Source organism: Nerophis ophidion, linkage group LG05 (assembly GCF_033978795.1).
Source record: "Nerophis ophidion isolate RoL-2023_Sa linkage group LG05, RoL_Noph_v1.0, whole genome shotgun sequence".
In the NCBI taxonomy this organism is placed as follows: domain Eukaryota; kingdom Metazoa; phylum Chordata; class Actinopteri; order Syngnathiformes; family Syngnathidae; genus Nerophis; species Nerophis ophidion.
The window spans coordinates 3,144,814-3,158,570 of record NC_084615.1 but is presented as its reverse complement, the minus strand read 5'-3'; the positions used below and the strand labels follow the sequence as shown (position 1 = coordinate 3,158,570).

General features: G+C 38.5%; 1 protein-coding gene across 1 annotated transcript in view; it reads right to left on the bottom strand.

Annotated features, from left to right (window-relative positions):
• The window catches only part of LOC133552515 (zinc-binding protein A33-like), a 33,106-nt gene extending 26,034 nt beyond the window's left edge, over window positions 1–7,072 (bottom strand). Inside the window, exon 1 of the mRNA XM_061899732.1 lies at window positions 6,131–7,072. Within this exon, the coding sequence (XP_061755716.1) occupies window positions 6,131–6,667 (537 nt within the window). The 5' untranslated portion in view covers window positions 6,668–7,072. The remainder of the gene's footprint in view (window positions 1–6,130) is intronic.
• Window positions 7,073–13,757: the final 6,685 nt, after the last annotated feature.

Here is a 13,757-nt window from a genome sequence, read left to right as displayed (position 1 = left end):
TGTGGGTTCACAGAGTGTGGTGCATATTAGTAAGAGTTTTAAAGTTGTTTATATCACAACCATCAGTGTAAAAGGTATGGTTGTTGAACAAGTATGCATTGCAATCTTGTACAAGAAGCAGCGAAATGCATGCATCCGGCCGGCACGCAGACAGCATGGTGTAAAAGTGGGCGCGATGACATGTTGTAGAACAGTGGTCCCCAAACACCAGGCCGCGAACGCAGAATAATTTTTTATTATTTAGTTATTTTATCACACTCAATTTTTTACTGCATGCCATTGGCAAGCGCAGGAGTGAGAAGAGGTTTTAAAATGATTAGCGCCTGCTTACTTTTACCGCACACTTTGAATAAGCGCAGGAGTGAGAAGGTTTTAAATCAATTAGCGCCCAGGCGGCTATTCAAGGAAATACAGTATACAAAGTATTACAATGTTTGGAATTTGCACTTATGCATGATATACTAGTTACTATGGTCATCTAATGAGTTATTATGGTCATCTAATGAGTTATTATGGTCATCTAATGAGTTACTATGGTCATCTAATGAGTTACTATGGTCATGTAATGAGTTACTATGGTCATCTAATGAGTTACTATGGTCATCTAATGAGTTACTATGGTCATCTAATGAGTTACTATGGTCATCTAATTAGTTACTATGGTCATCTAATAAGTTACTATGTTAATCTAATTAGTTGCTATGGTCATCTAATTAGTTACTATGGTCATCTAATTAGTTACTATGGTCATCTAATGAGTTGCTATGGTCATCTAATGAGTTGCTATGGTCATCTAATGAGTTACTATGGTCATCTAATGAGTTACTATGGTCATCTAATGAGTTACTATGGTCATCTAATGAGTTACTATGGTCATCTAATGAGTTACTATGGTCATCTAATGAGTTATTATGGTCATCTAATGAGTTACTATGGTCATCTAATGAGTTACTATGGTCATCTAATGAGTTACTATGGTCATCTAATGAGTTACTATGGTCATCTAATGAGTTACTATGGTCATCTAATGAGTTACTATGGTCATCTAATAAGTTACTATGGTCATCTAATAAGTTACTATGTTAATCTAATTAGTTGCTATGGTCATCTAATTAGTTACTATGGTCATCTAATTAGTTACTATGGTCATCTAATGAGTTGCTATGGTCATCTAATGAGTTACTATGGTCATCTAATTAGTTACTATGGTCATCTAATGAGTTGCTATGGTCATCTAATGAGTTACTATGGTCATCTAATTAGTTACTATGGTCATCTAATGAGTTACTATGGTCATCTAATGAGTTACTATGGTCATCTAATTAGTTACTATGGTCATCTAATGAGTTACTATGGTCATCTAATGAGTTACTATGGTCATCTAATGAGTTACTATGGTTATCTAATGAGTTACTATGGTTATCTAATGAGTTGCTATGGTCATCTAATGAGTTGCTATGGTCATCTAATGAGTTACTATGGTCATCTAATGAGTTACTATGGTCATCTAATTAGTTACTATGGTCATCTAATGAGTTACTATGGTTATCTAATGAGTTACTATGGTCATCTAATGAGTTGCTATGGTCATCTAATGAGTTGCTATGGTCATCTAATGAGTTACTATGGTCATCTAATGAGTTACTATGGTCATCTAATGAGTTACTATGGTCATCTAATGAGTTACTATGGTCATCTAATGAGTTACTATGGTCATCTAATAAGTTACTATGGTCATCTAATTAGTTACTATGGTCATCTAATGAGTTACTATGGTCATCTAATGAGTTACTATGGTTATCTAATGAGTTACTATGGTCATCTAATAAGTTACTATGGTCATCTAATTAGTTACTATGGTCATCTAATTAGTTACTATGGTCATCTAATGAGTTACAATGGTAATCTAATGAGTTACTATGGTCATCTAATTAGTTACTATGGTCATCTAATTAGCTACTATGGTCATCTAATGAGTTACTATGGTTTTCTAATTAGTTACTGTGGTCATCTAATGAGTTACTATGGTCATCTAATGAGTTACTATGGTCATCTAATGAGTTACAATGGTAATCTAATGAGTTACTATGGTCATCTAATTAGTTACTATGGTCATCTAATTAGCTACTATGGTCATCTAATGAGTTACTGTGGTCATCTAATGAGTTACTATGGTCATCTAATGAGTTACTATGGTCACGTAATGAGTTACTATGGTCATCTAACGAGTTACTATGGTCATCTAATGAGATACTATGGTCATGTAATGAGTTACTATGGTCATCTAACGAGTTACTATGGTCATCTAATGAGATACTATGGTCATGTAATGAGTTACTATGGTCATCTAACGAGTTACTATGGTCATCTAATGAGTTACTATGGTTATCTAATGAGTTACTATGGTCATCTAATAAGTTACTATGGTCATCTAATTAGTTACTATGGTCACCTAATTAGTTACTATGGTCATCTAATGAGTTACAATGGTAATCTAATGAGTTACTATGGTCATCTAATTAGTTACTATGGTCATCTAATTAGCTACTATGGTCATCTAATGAGTTACTATGGTTTTCTAATTAGTTACTGTGGTCATCTAATGAGTTACTATGGTCATCTAATGAGTTACTGTGGTCATCTAAGTCACAGCAGCTGAGATGAGGCACCAAGCAGTGTTTCCACAGTGTTTCCAACGAGCCAGCCTGAAATGTGGGTGTCAGGGACAGACGCGGAAGGAGATTTTTACAACAAAGTGGTAAAGCTTAGTGATATATAACATATATCAGATTGTAGGTGTTTTGTTTTTTTTACCATTCGCGTTCATATTTTGCTGTGTTTGTTGCGTTTCGCTTGATTGTAAAATATGTCGACCAAGAGGGGGTGTGATCATATTTTGTCAATATTCAGTGTTTAATTCTTCATAGTTAATATTGTCAATTCTGGGTATCTCATTCAGTAAAAAATGTAGAATTCCAGTCCGTTTTTTAAGGCGATCTGTCATAACGTTTTTAGCATTCAATCAGACAGATAGTACGATATTGATTCTTTCAGGAGAGTTCCGTCAGGAAAATAAAAAAAATATTGTGAGGTTTTGTATTAGTGTTCCTAAAAATATATATACCGGTCCCTAGAAACATTTTTTTCTCTAAATTTGGCCACCCGAGTCAAAATAATTGCCAAGGCCTGCTTTCCTGTGTACATCTTGCTTGGCCCTTTGCTTGCCTAACAGAATTGCTATAGTGACATCCAGTGGGCACATTTAGAACAGCAGTTTCTTACATGAAAAAAAAGCAGATCATTTTTATACTAAGCAAACTCATCACGCGGGCCGGAAAAAAAACTGTTTGTGGGCCTGATGCGGCCCACGGGCCGTAGGTTTAACGCCCCTGGTGTAAATGCAATACAAATACGCCTTTGTCTCCTCCAGGCTAGACTACTGCAACTCACTTCTTGTCGGGATCCCTCGCAAGAACATCCAGAAGCTGCAGTACTTACAAAACACTGCTGATAGGATCCTGACGAGAGTGTGGAAATACGAGCACATCACACCATCCCTTCACTGGCTTCCTGTTCCACTCAGGTTGAATACAAAGTCTCCCTACTAACCCATCAGTGCCTCCATGGAATTGCTTACCCCCAAATCTTTCAAACGACACCTCCGCTCCGGACGGACTAACCTCCTCCAACCTCCGAGGACAAAGCTCGGAACTATGGGAGAGCGGGCTTTCTGCTCCGCCGCTCCCAGGCTGTGGAACGCTCTCCCTGACCACTTGAGGGTACCACAGACTGTGGATGCTTTTAAAAAAGACTTAAAAAACTTTTTTTTAAAGCTATATTTGTGATAGTTTTAGCTATTAGGTTGTTCTAGTTTTTATTTTCTTTCTTTAGGAGGCCACGGTAAAGACCCAGGACACAAAGTATAGCGCTTTTCTACCTTTTTTCAAGGAACTCAAAGCGCTTTGACGCTATTTCCACATTCACACACACGTTCACACACTGATGGTGGGAGCTGCCATGCAAGGCGCTAACCAGGACCCATCAGGAGCAAGGGTGAAGTGTCTTGTTCAAGGACACAATGGACGTGACTAGGATGGTAGAAAGAGGGGATTGAACCAGCAACCTTTAGGTCGCTGGCACAGCCACACTGTCCCTGTCCACTTTGGGTAGACTATGTCTCCCGGCTGGCCTGGGAACACCTCGGGATCTCCCGGGAAATGCTGGGCGAAGTGGCTGGGGAGGGGGAAGTCTGGGCTTCCTTGCTTGGGCTGCTGCCCCCGTGACCCGACCTCGGATATGCAGAAGAAGGTGGATGGATAGTTTTTAGTTTTATTCATCCATCCATCCATTTTCTACCGCTTACTTTTATTTATTTTTATTCTATTTTTTAATACACTGTAGCACTTTGAGGTTGTTGGCTCAATGTAAAGTGTTTTTTGTACAAATAAAGTATATTATTCTTCCAAAGATGACTTAAGTGCCTGTGTTAAGTACAAGAAGCAAATAGTATATTAAAGTATATTATTCTTCCAAAGATGACTTAAGTGCCTGTGTAAGTACAAGAAGCAAATAGTATATTAAAGTATATTATTCTTCCAAAGATGACTTAAGTGCCTGTGTAAGTACAAGAAGCAAATAGTATATTAAAGTATATTATTCTTCCAAAGATGACTTAAGTGCCTGTGTAAGTACAAGAAGCAAATAGTGTATTAAAGTATATTATTCTTCCAAAGATGACTTAAGTGCCTGTGTAAGGACAAGAAGCAAATAGTATATTAAAGTATGTTATTCTTCCAAAGATGACTTAAGTGCCTGTGTAAGTACAAGAAGCAAATAGTATCCATCCATCCATTTACTACCGCTTATTCCCTTTTGGGGTCGCGGGGGGCGCTGGCGCCTATCTCAGCTAGTCGGGCGGAAGGCAGGGTACACCCTGGACAAGTCGCCACCTCATCGCAGGGCCAACACAGATAGACAGACAACATTCACACTCACATTCACACACAAATAGTATATTAAAGTATATTATTCTTCCAAAGATGACTTAAGTGCCTGTGTAAGTACAAGAAGCAAATAGTATATTAAAGTATATTATTCTTCCAAAGATGACTTAAGTGCCTGTGTTAAGTACAAGAAGCAAATAGTATATTCAAGTATATTATTCTTCCAAAGATGACTTAAGTGTAAGTACAAGAAGCAAATAGTATATTAAAGTATATTATTCTTCCAAAGATGACTTAAGTGCCTGTGTAAGTACAAGAAGCAAATAGTATATTCAAGTATATTATTCTTCCAAAGATGACTTAAGTGTAAGTACAAGAAGCAAATAGTATATTCAAGTATATTATTCTTCCAAAGATGACTTAAGTGTAAGTACAAGAAGCAAATAGTATATTCAAGTATATTATTCTTCCAAAGATGACTTAAGTGTAAGTACAAGAAGCAAATAGTATATTCAAGTATATTATTCTTCCAAAGATGACTTAAGTGTAAGTACAAGAAGCAAATAGTATATTAAAGTATATTATTCTTCCAAAGATGACTTAAGTGCCTGTGTTAAGTACAAGAAGCAAATAGTATATTCAAGTATATTATTCTTCCAAAGATGACTTAAGTGCCTGTGTAAGTACAAGAAGCAAATAGTATATTAAAGTATATTATTCTTCCAAAGATGACTTAAGTGCCTGTGTTAAGTACAAGAAGCAAATAGTATATTCAAGTATATTATTCTTCCAAAGATGACTTAAGTGTAAGTACAAGAAGCAAATAGTATATTAAAGTATATTATTCTTCCAAAGATGACTTAAGTGCCTGTGTAAGTACAAGAAGCAAATAGTATATTCAAGTATATTATTCTTCCAAAGATGACTTAAGTGTAAGTACAAGAAGCAAATAGTATATTATTCTTCCAAAGATGACTTAAGTGTAAGTACAAGAAGCAAATAGTATATTCAAGTATATTATTCTTCCAAAGATGACTTAAGTGTAAGTACAAGAAGCAAATAGTATATTAAAGTATATTATTCTTCCAAAGATGACTTAAGTGTAAGTACAAGAAGCAAATAGTATATTCAAGTATATTATTCTTCCAAAGATGACTTAAGTGTAAGTACAAGAAGCAAATAGGTACCTTGTAGTTGTCAAAGGCCTCGTTGATGGGGATGACATTGTGCGTCTTGTGGTCCCTCGACATGCCGCAAACCAGACAGATGGGCAGCTGGTCGTCCTCGCAGTAAAGTTTCAGTTTCTCCTCATGCTCCTCGCACACGTCCGGCCCATAAAGACGCGGCCAGAGGCCGATGGATGAAGCCACGCTGCCCATGCTCGAGCCGGCCTCCCGCTCCTCCAGCTCCTCGGGCAGACCATCCGGGTGGTCGGAGCCGGGCAGCAGCGAGACCCCGGCGGCGGCGTCCATGGCCCGGGCTCGACGGACACTATCCACCACGTTGCACAGCAGAGAGTTGGGTCGCAGGTGGCGGCCGCAAGTCTTGCGGCACTTGGGACAAGTCGCCTGTTCGTCCGCCTTGGCCTCCCAGCACTGGGCGATGCAGGCCCGGCAGAAGTGGTGGCCACACTCCAAGATGACCGGCTGGCGGAAGAGCTCCAAACACACCGGACAGGTGAGTTCTGATTGGAGTTCTTCAAGAGCACCGCCGGCCTCCGCCATTGTGCTCCCGTGCACTCATACACATAGTCCTCTTCTGTTGGGATTTGTGTCGTGTCGCGTTGTGTCGTGTTATGTTGTGTTGTGTCGCGTTGTGTTGTGTCGCGTTGTGTCGCGTTGTGTTGTGTCGTGTTGTGTTGTGTCGTGTTGTGTTGTGTGGTGTTGTGTCGTTATGTTGTGTTGTGTCGCGTTATGTTGTGTTGTGTCGCGTCGTGTTATGTTGTGTCGTGTCGTGTTGTGTTGTGTCGCGTTGTGTTGCGTTGTGTCGTGTTATGTTGTGTCGTGTTATGTTGTGTCGTGTTGTGTTGTGTGGTGTTGTGTCGTTATGTTGTGTTGTGTTGTGTGCTGGCAGGCAAGAAGAGAGTCGACTTGTAAGACTTGCACTCCTCGCTGAAGTCGGCATGAGACATCAGGAGGGCGTGGCCTCAGTTGGAGACATTTTCTTTCTCTTTTTTTCACCAAATACCGGAAAAAGACGAGCCGCAACAGGCTTAGCGATAAAAGACACCAAATACCGCCGTTAGGGTTAGATATTGTAAATAAATCTTAGCGATAAAAGACACCAAATACCGCCGTTAGGGTTAGATATTGTAAATAAATCTTAGCGATAAAAGACACTAAATACCGCCGTTAGGGTTAGATATTGTAAATAAATCTTAGCGATAAAAGACACCAAATACCGCCGTTAGGGTTAGATATTGTAAATAAATCTTAGCGATAAAAGACACCAAATACCGCCGTTAGGGTTAGATATTGTAAATAAATCTTAGCGATAAAAGACACTAAATACCGCCGTTAGGGTTAGATATTGTAAATAAATCTTAGCGATAAAAGACACCAAATACCGCCGTTAGGGTTAGATATTGTAAATAAATCTTAGCGATAAAAGACACTAAATACCGCCGTTAGGGTTAGATATTGTAAATAAATCTTAGCGATAAAAGACACCAAATACCGTCGTTAAGCTTAGATATTGTAAATAAATCTTAGCGATAAAAGACACCGAATACTGCTATTAAGCTTAGATATTGTAAATAAATGTTTGAAAGTAACCCCTAATAAACTTTCTGTTTGGTAGGCAACAAATATCTTGTTTTGAGTTCATATAAAGAGCATAAGCTGTCTTTCTTGTATTATTTTATTAACCTTTATTTCAACAGTTGAGAAATAATAATATTCAAATAAGTACAAAAACAGTACAAAAAAGCGCCAGGGAGTTGTAAACTCAATAAAGTAACTAAAATAGAATGCAATAATATATATATATATATATATATATATATATATATATATATATATATATATATATATATATATATATATATATATATCCATCCATTTCCTACCGCTTATTCCCTTTGGGGTCGCAGGGGGCGCTGGTGCCTATCTCAGCTACAATCGGGCGGAAGGTGTGTCTGCCTCACAATACAAAGGTCCTGAGTAGTCCTGGGTTCAATCCCAGGCTCGGGATCTTTCTGTGTGGAGTTTGCATGTTCTCCCCATGACTGCGTGGGTTCCCTCCGGGTACTCCGGCTTCCTCCCACCTCCAAAGACATGCACCTGGGGATAGGCCCCTCCCACCTCCAAAGACATGCACCTGGGGATAGGCCCCTCCCACCTGCAAAGACATGCACCTGGGGCTAGGCCCCTCCCACCTCCAAAGACATGCACCTGGGGATAGGCCCCTCCCACCACCAAAGACATGCACCTGTGGATAGGTTGATTGGCAACACTAAATTATATATTACAAAGTTCACCCTTGCTCCTGATGGGTACTGGTTGGCGCCTTGCATGGCAGCTCCCACCATCAGTGTGTGAATGTGTGTGTGAATGGGTAAATGTGGAAGTAGTGTCAAAGCGCTTTGAGTACCTTGAAGGTAGAAAAGCGCTATACAAGTACAACCCATTAAAGTGTGTTTATAGGTGTGTGTATATTTATATGTATACATATGTGTGTACGTATGTATGTGTTTGTATATGTATGTATATATATGTATATATATATATATATGTTTGTATATATATGTATATATGTGTATGTGCATATATATATATATATCTGTGTGTGTGTATATATATATGTGTGTACGTATGTATGTGTTTGTATATGTATGTATATATATATATATATATATATGTTTGTATATATATACACATATATATATATATATACACACACACACACATATATATATATATATATGTGTATATGTATGTATATATATATATATATATATATATATATATATATATATATATATATATATATATATATACATATATATATATATATATATATATATATACATACATATACACAGTTGTGATCAAAATTATTCAACCCCCACACAATTTTGGTGTTTTAGCAAGTTGGACATTTATTCCGTATTTTGTTTATAGTCATATCAAATAAAGATGTGTCAAATAGACAAATGCAACTTAAATTGTAACACTGTATTTTACAAAATAGCAAAAAAGGACATTTTTCTTAATATCTCATTGACAAAATGATTCAACCCCCTGGTTCCATGCATCTTTAGTACTTAGTAGAACACCCTTTGGCAGTAATGACATCCTTCAAAGGTGATACATAAGCTTCTTGCAAGCATCTACAGGTATTTTAGCCCATTCCTCTTGGGCAAAGGCCTCCAGTTCATTCATATTCTTGGGCTTGTGTGCTGCAACTGCCTTCTTCAAGTCCCACCACAGCTTTTCTAGAGGATTTAGGTCTGGTGACTGTGAAGGCCACTCCAGAGTCTTCCAGCCCTTCTTCTGCAAGCACTCTGATGTTGATTTGGAGGTATGCTTGGGATCCTTGTCCTGTTGGAAGGTCCAAGGTCTCCCAAGCCTCAGCTTCCTCACTGACTTCATGACATTTGCAGCTAATATATCCTGCTAGGAAATAGAATTCATATTGCCTTGAACGCGCTGGAGATTCCCGGTACCTGAGGCAGAGAAACAGCCCCAGAGCATGATTGACCCCCCACCATGCTTCACAGTAGGCAAGGTGTTCTTCTTTTTCTAAGCTTCATTTTTTTCTCCTCCAGACATAACGTTGATTCATAGGCCCAAAGAGTTCCACTTTTATCTCATCACTCCATAGAACAGTTTCCCAAAACCTTTGGGGTTTGTCCAGATGATTTTTGGCATACTGGAGTCTATTTTCTTGTGCCTGGTAGTCAGAAGTGGGGTGCGCCTGGGAGTTCTGGCATGGAGGCCTTCATCTCGTAGTGCGCGCCTTATTGTCTGGGACGAAACCTGCGTCCCCCCTCTGCAATGTCCTGTTGTAGTTCCTCAGCTGTTACCCGGGGGTTTTTCACACAGCATCCTCTTTCTACCACGCCCAGGTAGTGTTTTCACTGTGCCTTTATCCTTTCTTATGAAGAGAAATGACCTCCTCTCTTGACTTCTTTGACCACTCCCTGGACTTCACCATGTTGCAAATACACCATTTACCATCTACAAGAAGCATAGCATCACAGTCTTTTTCAAACAGTTTAATTGTTGCTCGTTATGGTTCTAATCACATCAACAGGTGTTTTCAACACCTGATTGAAAAAACCTTATTCAAATTAGATAGTACTTTATTTATTCCGTCAGGAGAGTTCCTTCAGGAAAATTACAATTTTCAGCACAATCCCATTCAAGATCAGACAAACATTACAGGGAGACAGAACAGGATCGCTGACGGGTCTGCCGGCTTCCAGCGCCCCTTACAAAAAAGATGACATACAGGTAAACAAGGGGGGGTGGGAGAAAAGAATAGAAGATTAAAATAAATTTTTAAAAATTAAAAAAAAATTAAAAAAATAAAATAAAAATAATAAAAAATGTTGTTCTTAAGAGTTATGATCTTCAAGGGGTGGAATAATTTTGTCAATGAGATATTAAGAAAAATGTCCTTTTTTGGTATTTTGTAAAATACAGTGTTACAATCTAAGTTGCATTTGTGTATTTGACACATCTTTATTTGATAGGACTATAAACAAAATATGGAATAAATGTCCAACTTGCTAAAACACCAAAATTGTGTGGGGGTTGAATAATTTTGATCACAACTGTGTGTATATATATATATATATATATATATATATATATATATCCCTCCCAGTCTTCCCAACGTGTCTTGGGTCTTCGCTGTGGCCTCCTACTGGGAGGTGTTCGGGTGGCATCCTGACCAGATGCCCGAACCACCTCATCTGGCTCCTCTCCATGTGGAGGAGCAGCGGCTTTACTTTGAGTTCCTCCCAGATGGCAGAGCTTCTCACCCTATCTCTAAGGGAGAGACGGAGGAAACTCATTTGGGCCGCTTGTACCCGTGATCTTGTCCTTTGGGTCATAACCCAAAGCTCATGACCATAGGTGAGGATGGGAACGTAGATCTACCGGTAAATTAAGAGCTTTGCCTTCCGGCTCAGCTCCTTCTTCACCACAACGGATCGATACAGTGTCCACACCGATCCGCCTGTCCATCTCACCATCCACTCTTCCCTCACTCGTGAACAAGACTGCTAGGTACTTGAACTCCTCCACTTGGGGCATCATTAAAATAGGAAAATAAAAAGATGGAGGCAAAGAGGAGTTGATGATAATAGTAATAATACAGACCAAGTGCAAACTAGATAAAATCCAATAATAATAATAGTAACACAGACAAAGTGAAAACTAGATAAGAACCAATTAGTAAAAATTAGTAAAAGCTAAACATGAAAACACGATTGTTGCTCAACTAGCCACAATTTGTTTGTTTTTTTGAAAGTGACAAGTGCAGGTGTACATTTCAAAGAGTCAGGTGAAGAGTTCCATATTTGGGCTCCTTTTATGGAAAAGGCAGTCCGGGCAAAAGATGTTCTACGGAATGGAACATAACAGTTGCCTTTTGACGTTGCCCGGGTGGTAGATCTGCTACCACTTTGCAAGTCTTGTAATTGCCTTGCAGAGCAATTGGGGAGCAGAGATATTTTGAAGCATTTAATAAGCAGTTTGACTGTGTGTAACAAAATACAATTGGTAAAACTTCAAATATTGTATTTAGTCAAAATTTGGCAATGATGATATCGTATACTCTTCTTGTCCAGGAATTTCAAGGCGCTGTTATAAAGAGACTCAATGGTCTTGACTGATGACTGCTGTTGATGACAAATGTTTGAAAGTAACCCTTAATAGCCCTTTTGTTCGGTAGGCAACAAATGTCTTGTTTTGAGTTCATATAAAGAGCATAAGCAGTCTTTTTTTTTAATCAACCTTTATTTATGAATTGCAACCTTTACAAACAATTGAGAAATAATAGTAATCAAAATAAGTACAAAAACAGTACAAAACAGCGCCCAGGGGGTTGTAAACACACACACACACACATACATACATACATACATATATATATATATATATTTATTAAGGGGTGTAACGGTACGTGTATTTGTATTGAACCGTTTCGGTACGAGGGTTTCGGTTCGGTTTGGAGGTGTACTTAACAAGTACACATGCTAGCAGCGACCGGGCTAGGACAACATGTAAAAGCCAGAGCTGGAAGACCCTCCTGTCTCGTTAAGATCTCCCACTTGGGAACACTTTGGCTGCGTGAAACAACAATGGAGGATGGAGGTTTGCCGACATTGTTCAGCAGCTGCTTCTGACAACACATCAAACATGTGTTGCACCTTTCCTGCTTCCGGGTCCCAGAGTGTCTGCTTCCGGCTCCCAGAGTGTCTCCCCTGCTCTCCTGGAGCGCAGGGGAGACACCCCTCCAGGGCTGATGTATTCTCGGGGACCAAACTCTTCACTCTACCGGGCGGTGGGTCTCCACAGCTCCAGACTCCAGGGTAAATGAAGAGTCCGGCAATTAGTTGAGAATCGTGGCTTTATGGAGGTCTTACACACAGCCAATGCAACAAAACACCAGCACTCTATGACTTTTGTGTTGAAAAGTGAATTTTATAGAAAATATACAATTTAATTCTTATGAGAACTCTTTATAACAAAATGCAATTTATTTTTTTGAAAATATAGTTCTATTGTACGATATTGATTTCTAAGGAAATTTAAAAAATTTGATAAATAAAGTAATATTTTCAGATTTTTTTTTTTAACCACACTTTTATTCACCTCGCTCACCCACACACTCACTGACGGCACACATTAAAGGGCCACACACACACACACACACACACACACACACACACACTACCATAACACAGTGGTTCTCAACCTTTTTTCAGTGATGTACCCCCTGTGAACATGTTTTTAATTCAAGTACCTCCTAATCACAGCAAAGCATTTTTGGTTGAAAAAAAGAGATAAAGAAGTAAAATACAGCACTATGTCATCACTTTCTGATTTATTAAATTGTATAACAGTGCAAATTAGTGGTCTTTCTTCAACTATTTGGAAAGAAAGATATAAAAATAACTGAAAACTTTTTGAAAAATAAACAAGTGATTCAATTCTCATCTCAGTAAAACTAAAATAATGCTATTTGGTAACAGTAGAAAAGAGCATCAGACACGAACACAAATAGACGGAGTAGACATTGAAAGGGTAAAATAAACCAGATTTTTGGGGGTATTAATAGATGATAAAATGAACTGGAAATCTCATATCCAAAACATACAACATAAGGTGCAAAAAACATTTCAATAATGAATGAAGCAAAATAGGTCCTGTGCCAAAAATCACTTTATATTCTCTTCTGCTCGCTAGTGTTACATATCGGAGTTATTGTGCAGAAACTGTTATGGTTTACTGAGGACGTGACGGCAAACGGACACCAGATGGCAGTAATGTCCAAAGATTTATCTTATACAAAGTAAAAATATATATGTATTTATATTATATAATACTAAATATAATAATAATAACAATACTAATAAACTAGAGAATGATGTGTGTGTCAAAAAGCCAAGAGTGTGTGTTGTAAGACTGTGTGTGTGTGGATGAACTGGAGTGTCTTACCAAAGTGTTGGAGCTGGTGTTGAGAGACTCCATCCATCCATCCATTTTCTACCGCTTGTTCCCTTTTGGGGTCTCGATGCAGTCCAATAATGGCAAGACAGGCAGGATAGTCCGGGGAAGGAAGCCAGGAGTCGAGGGACGA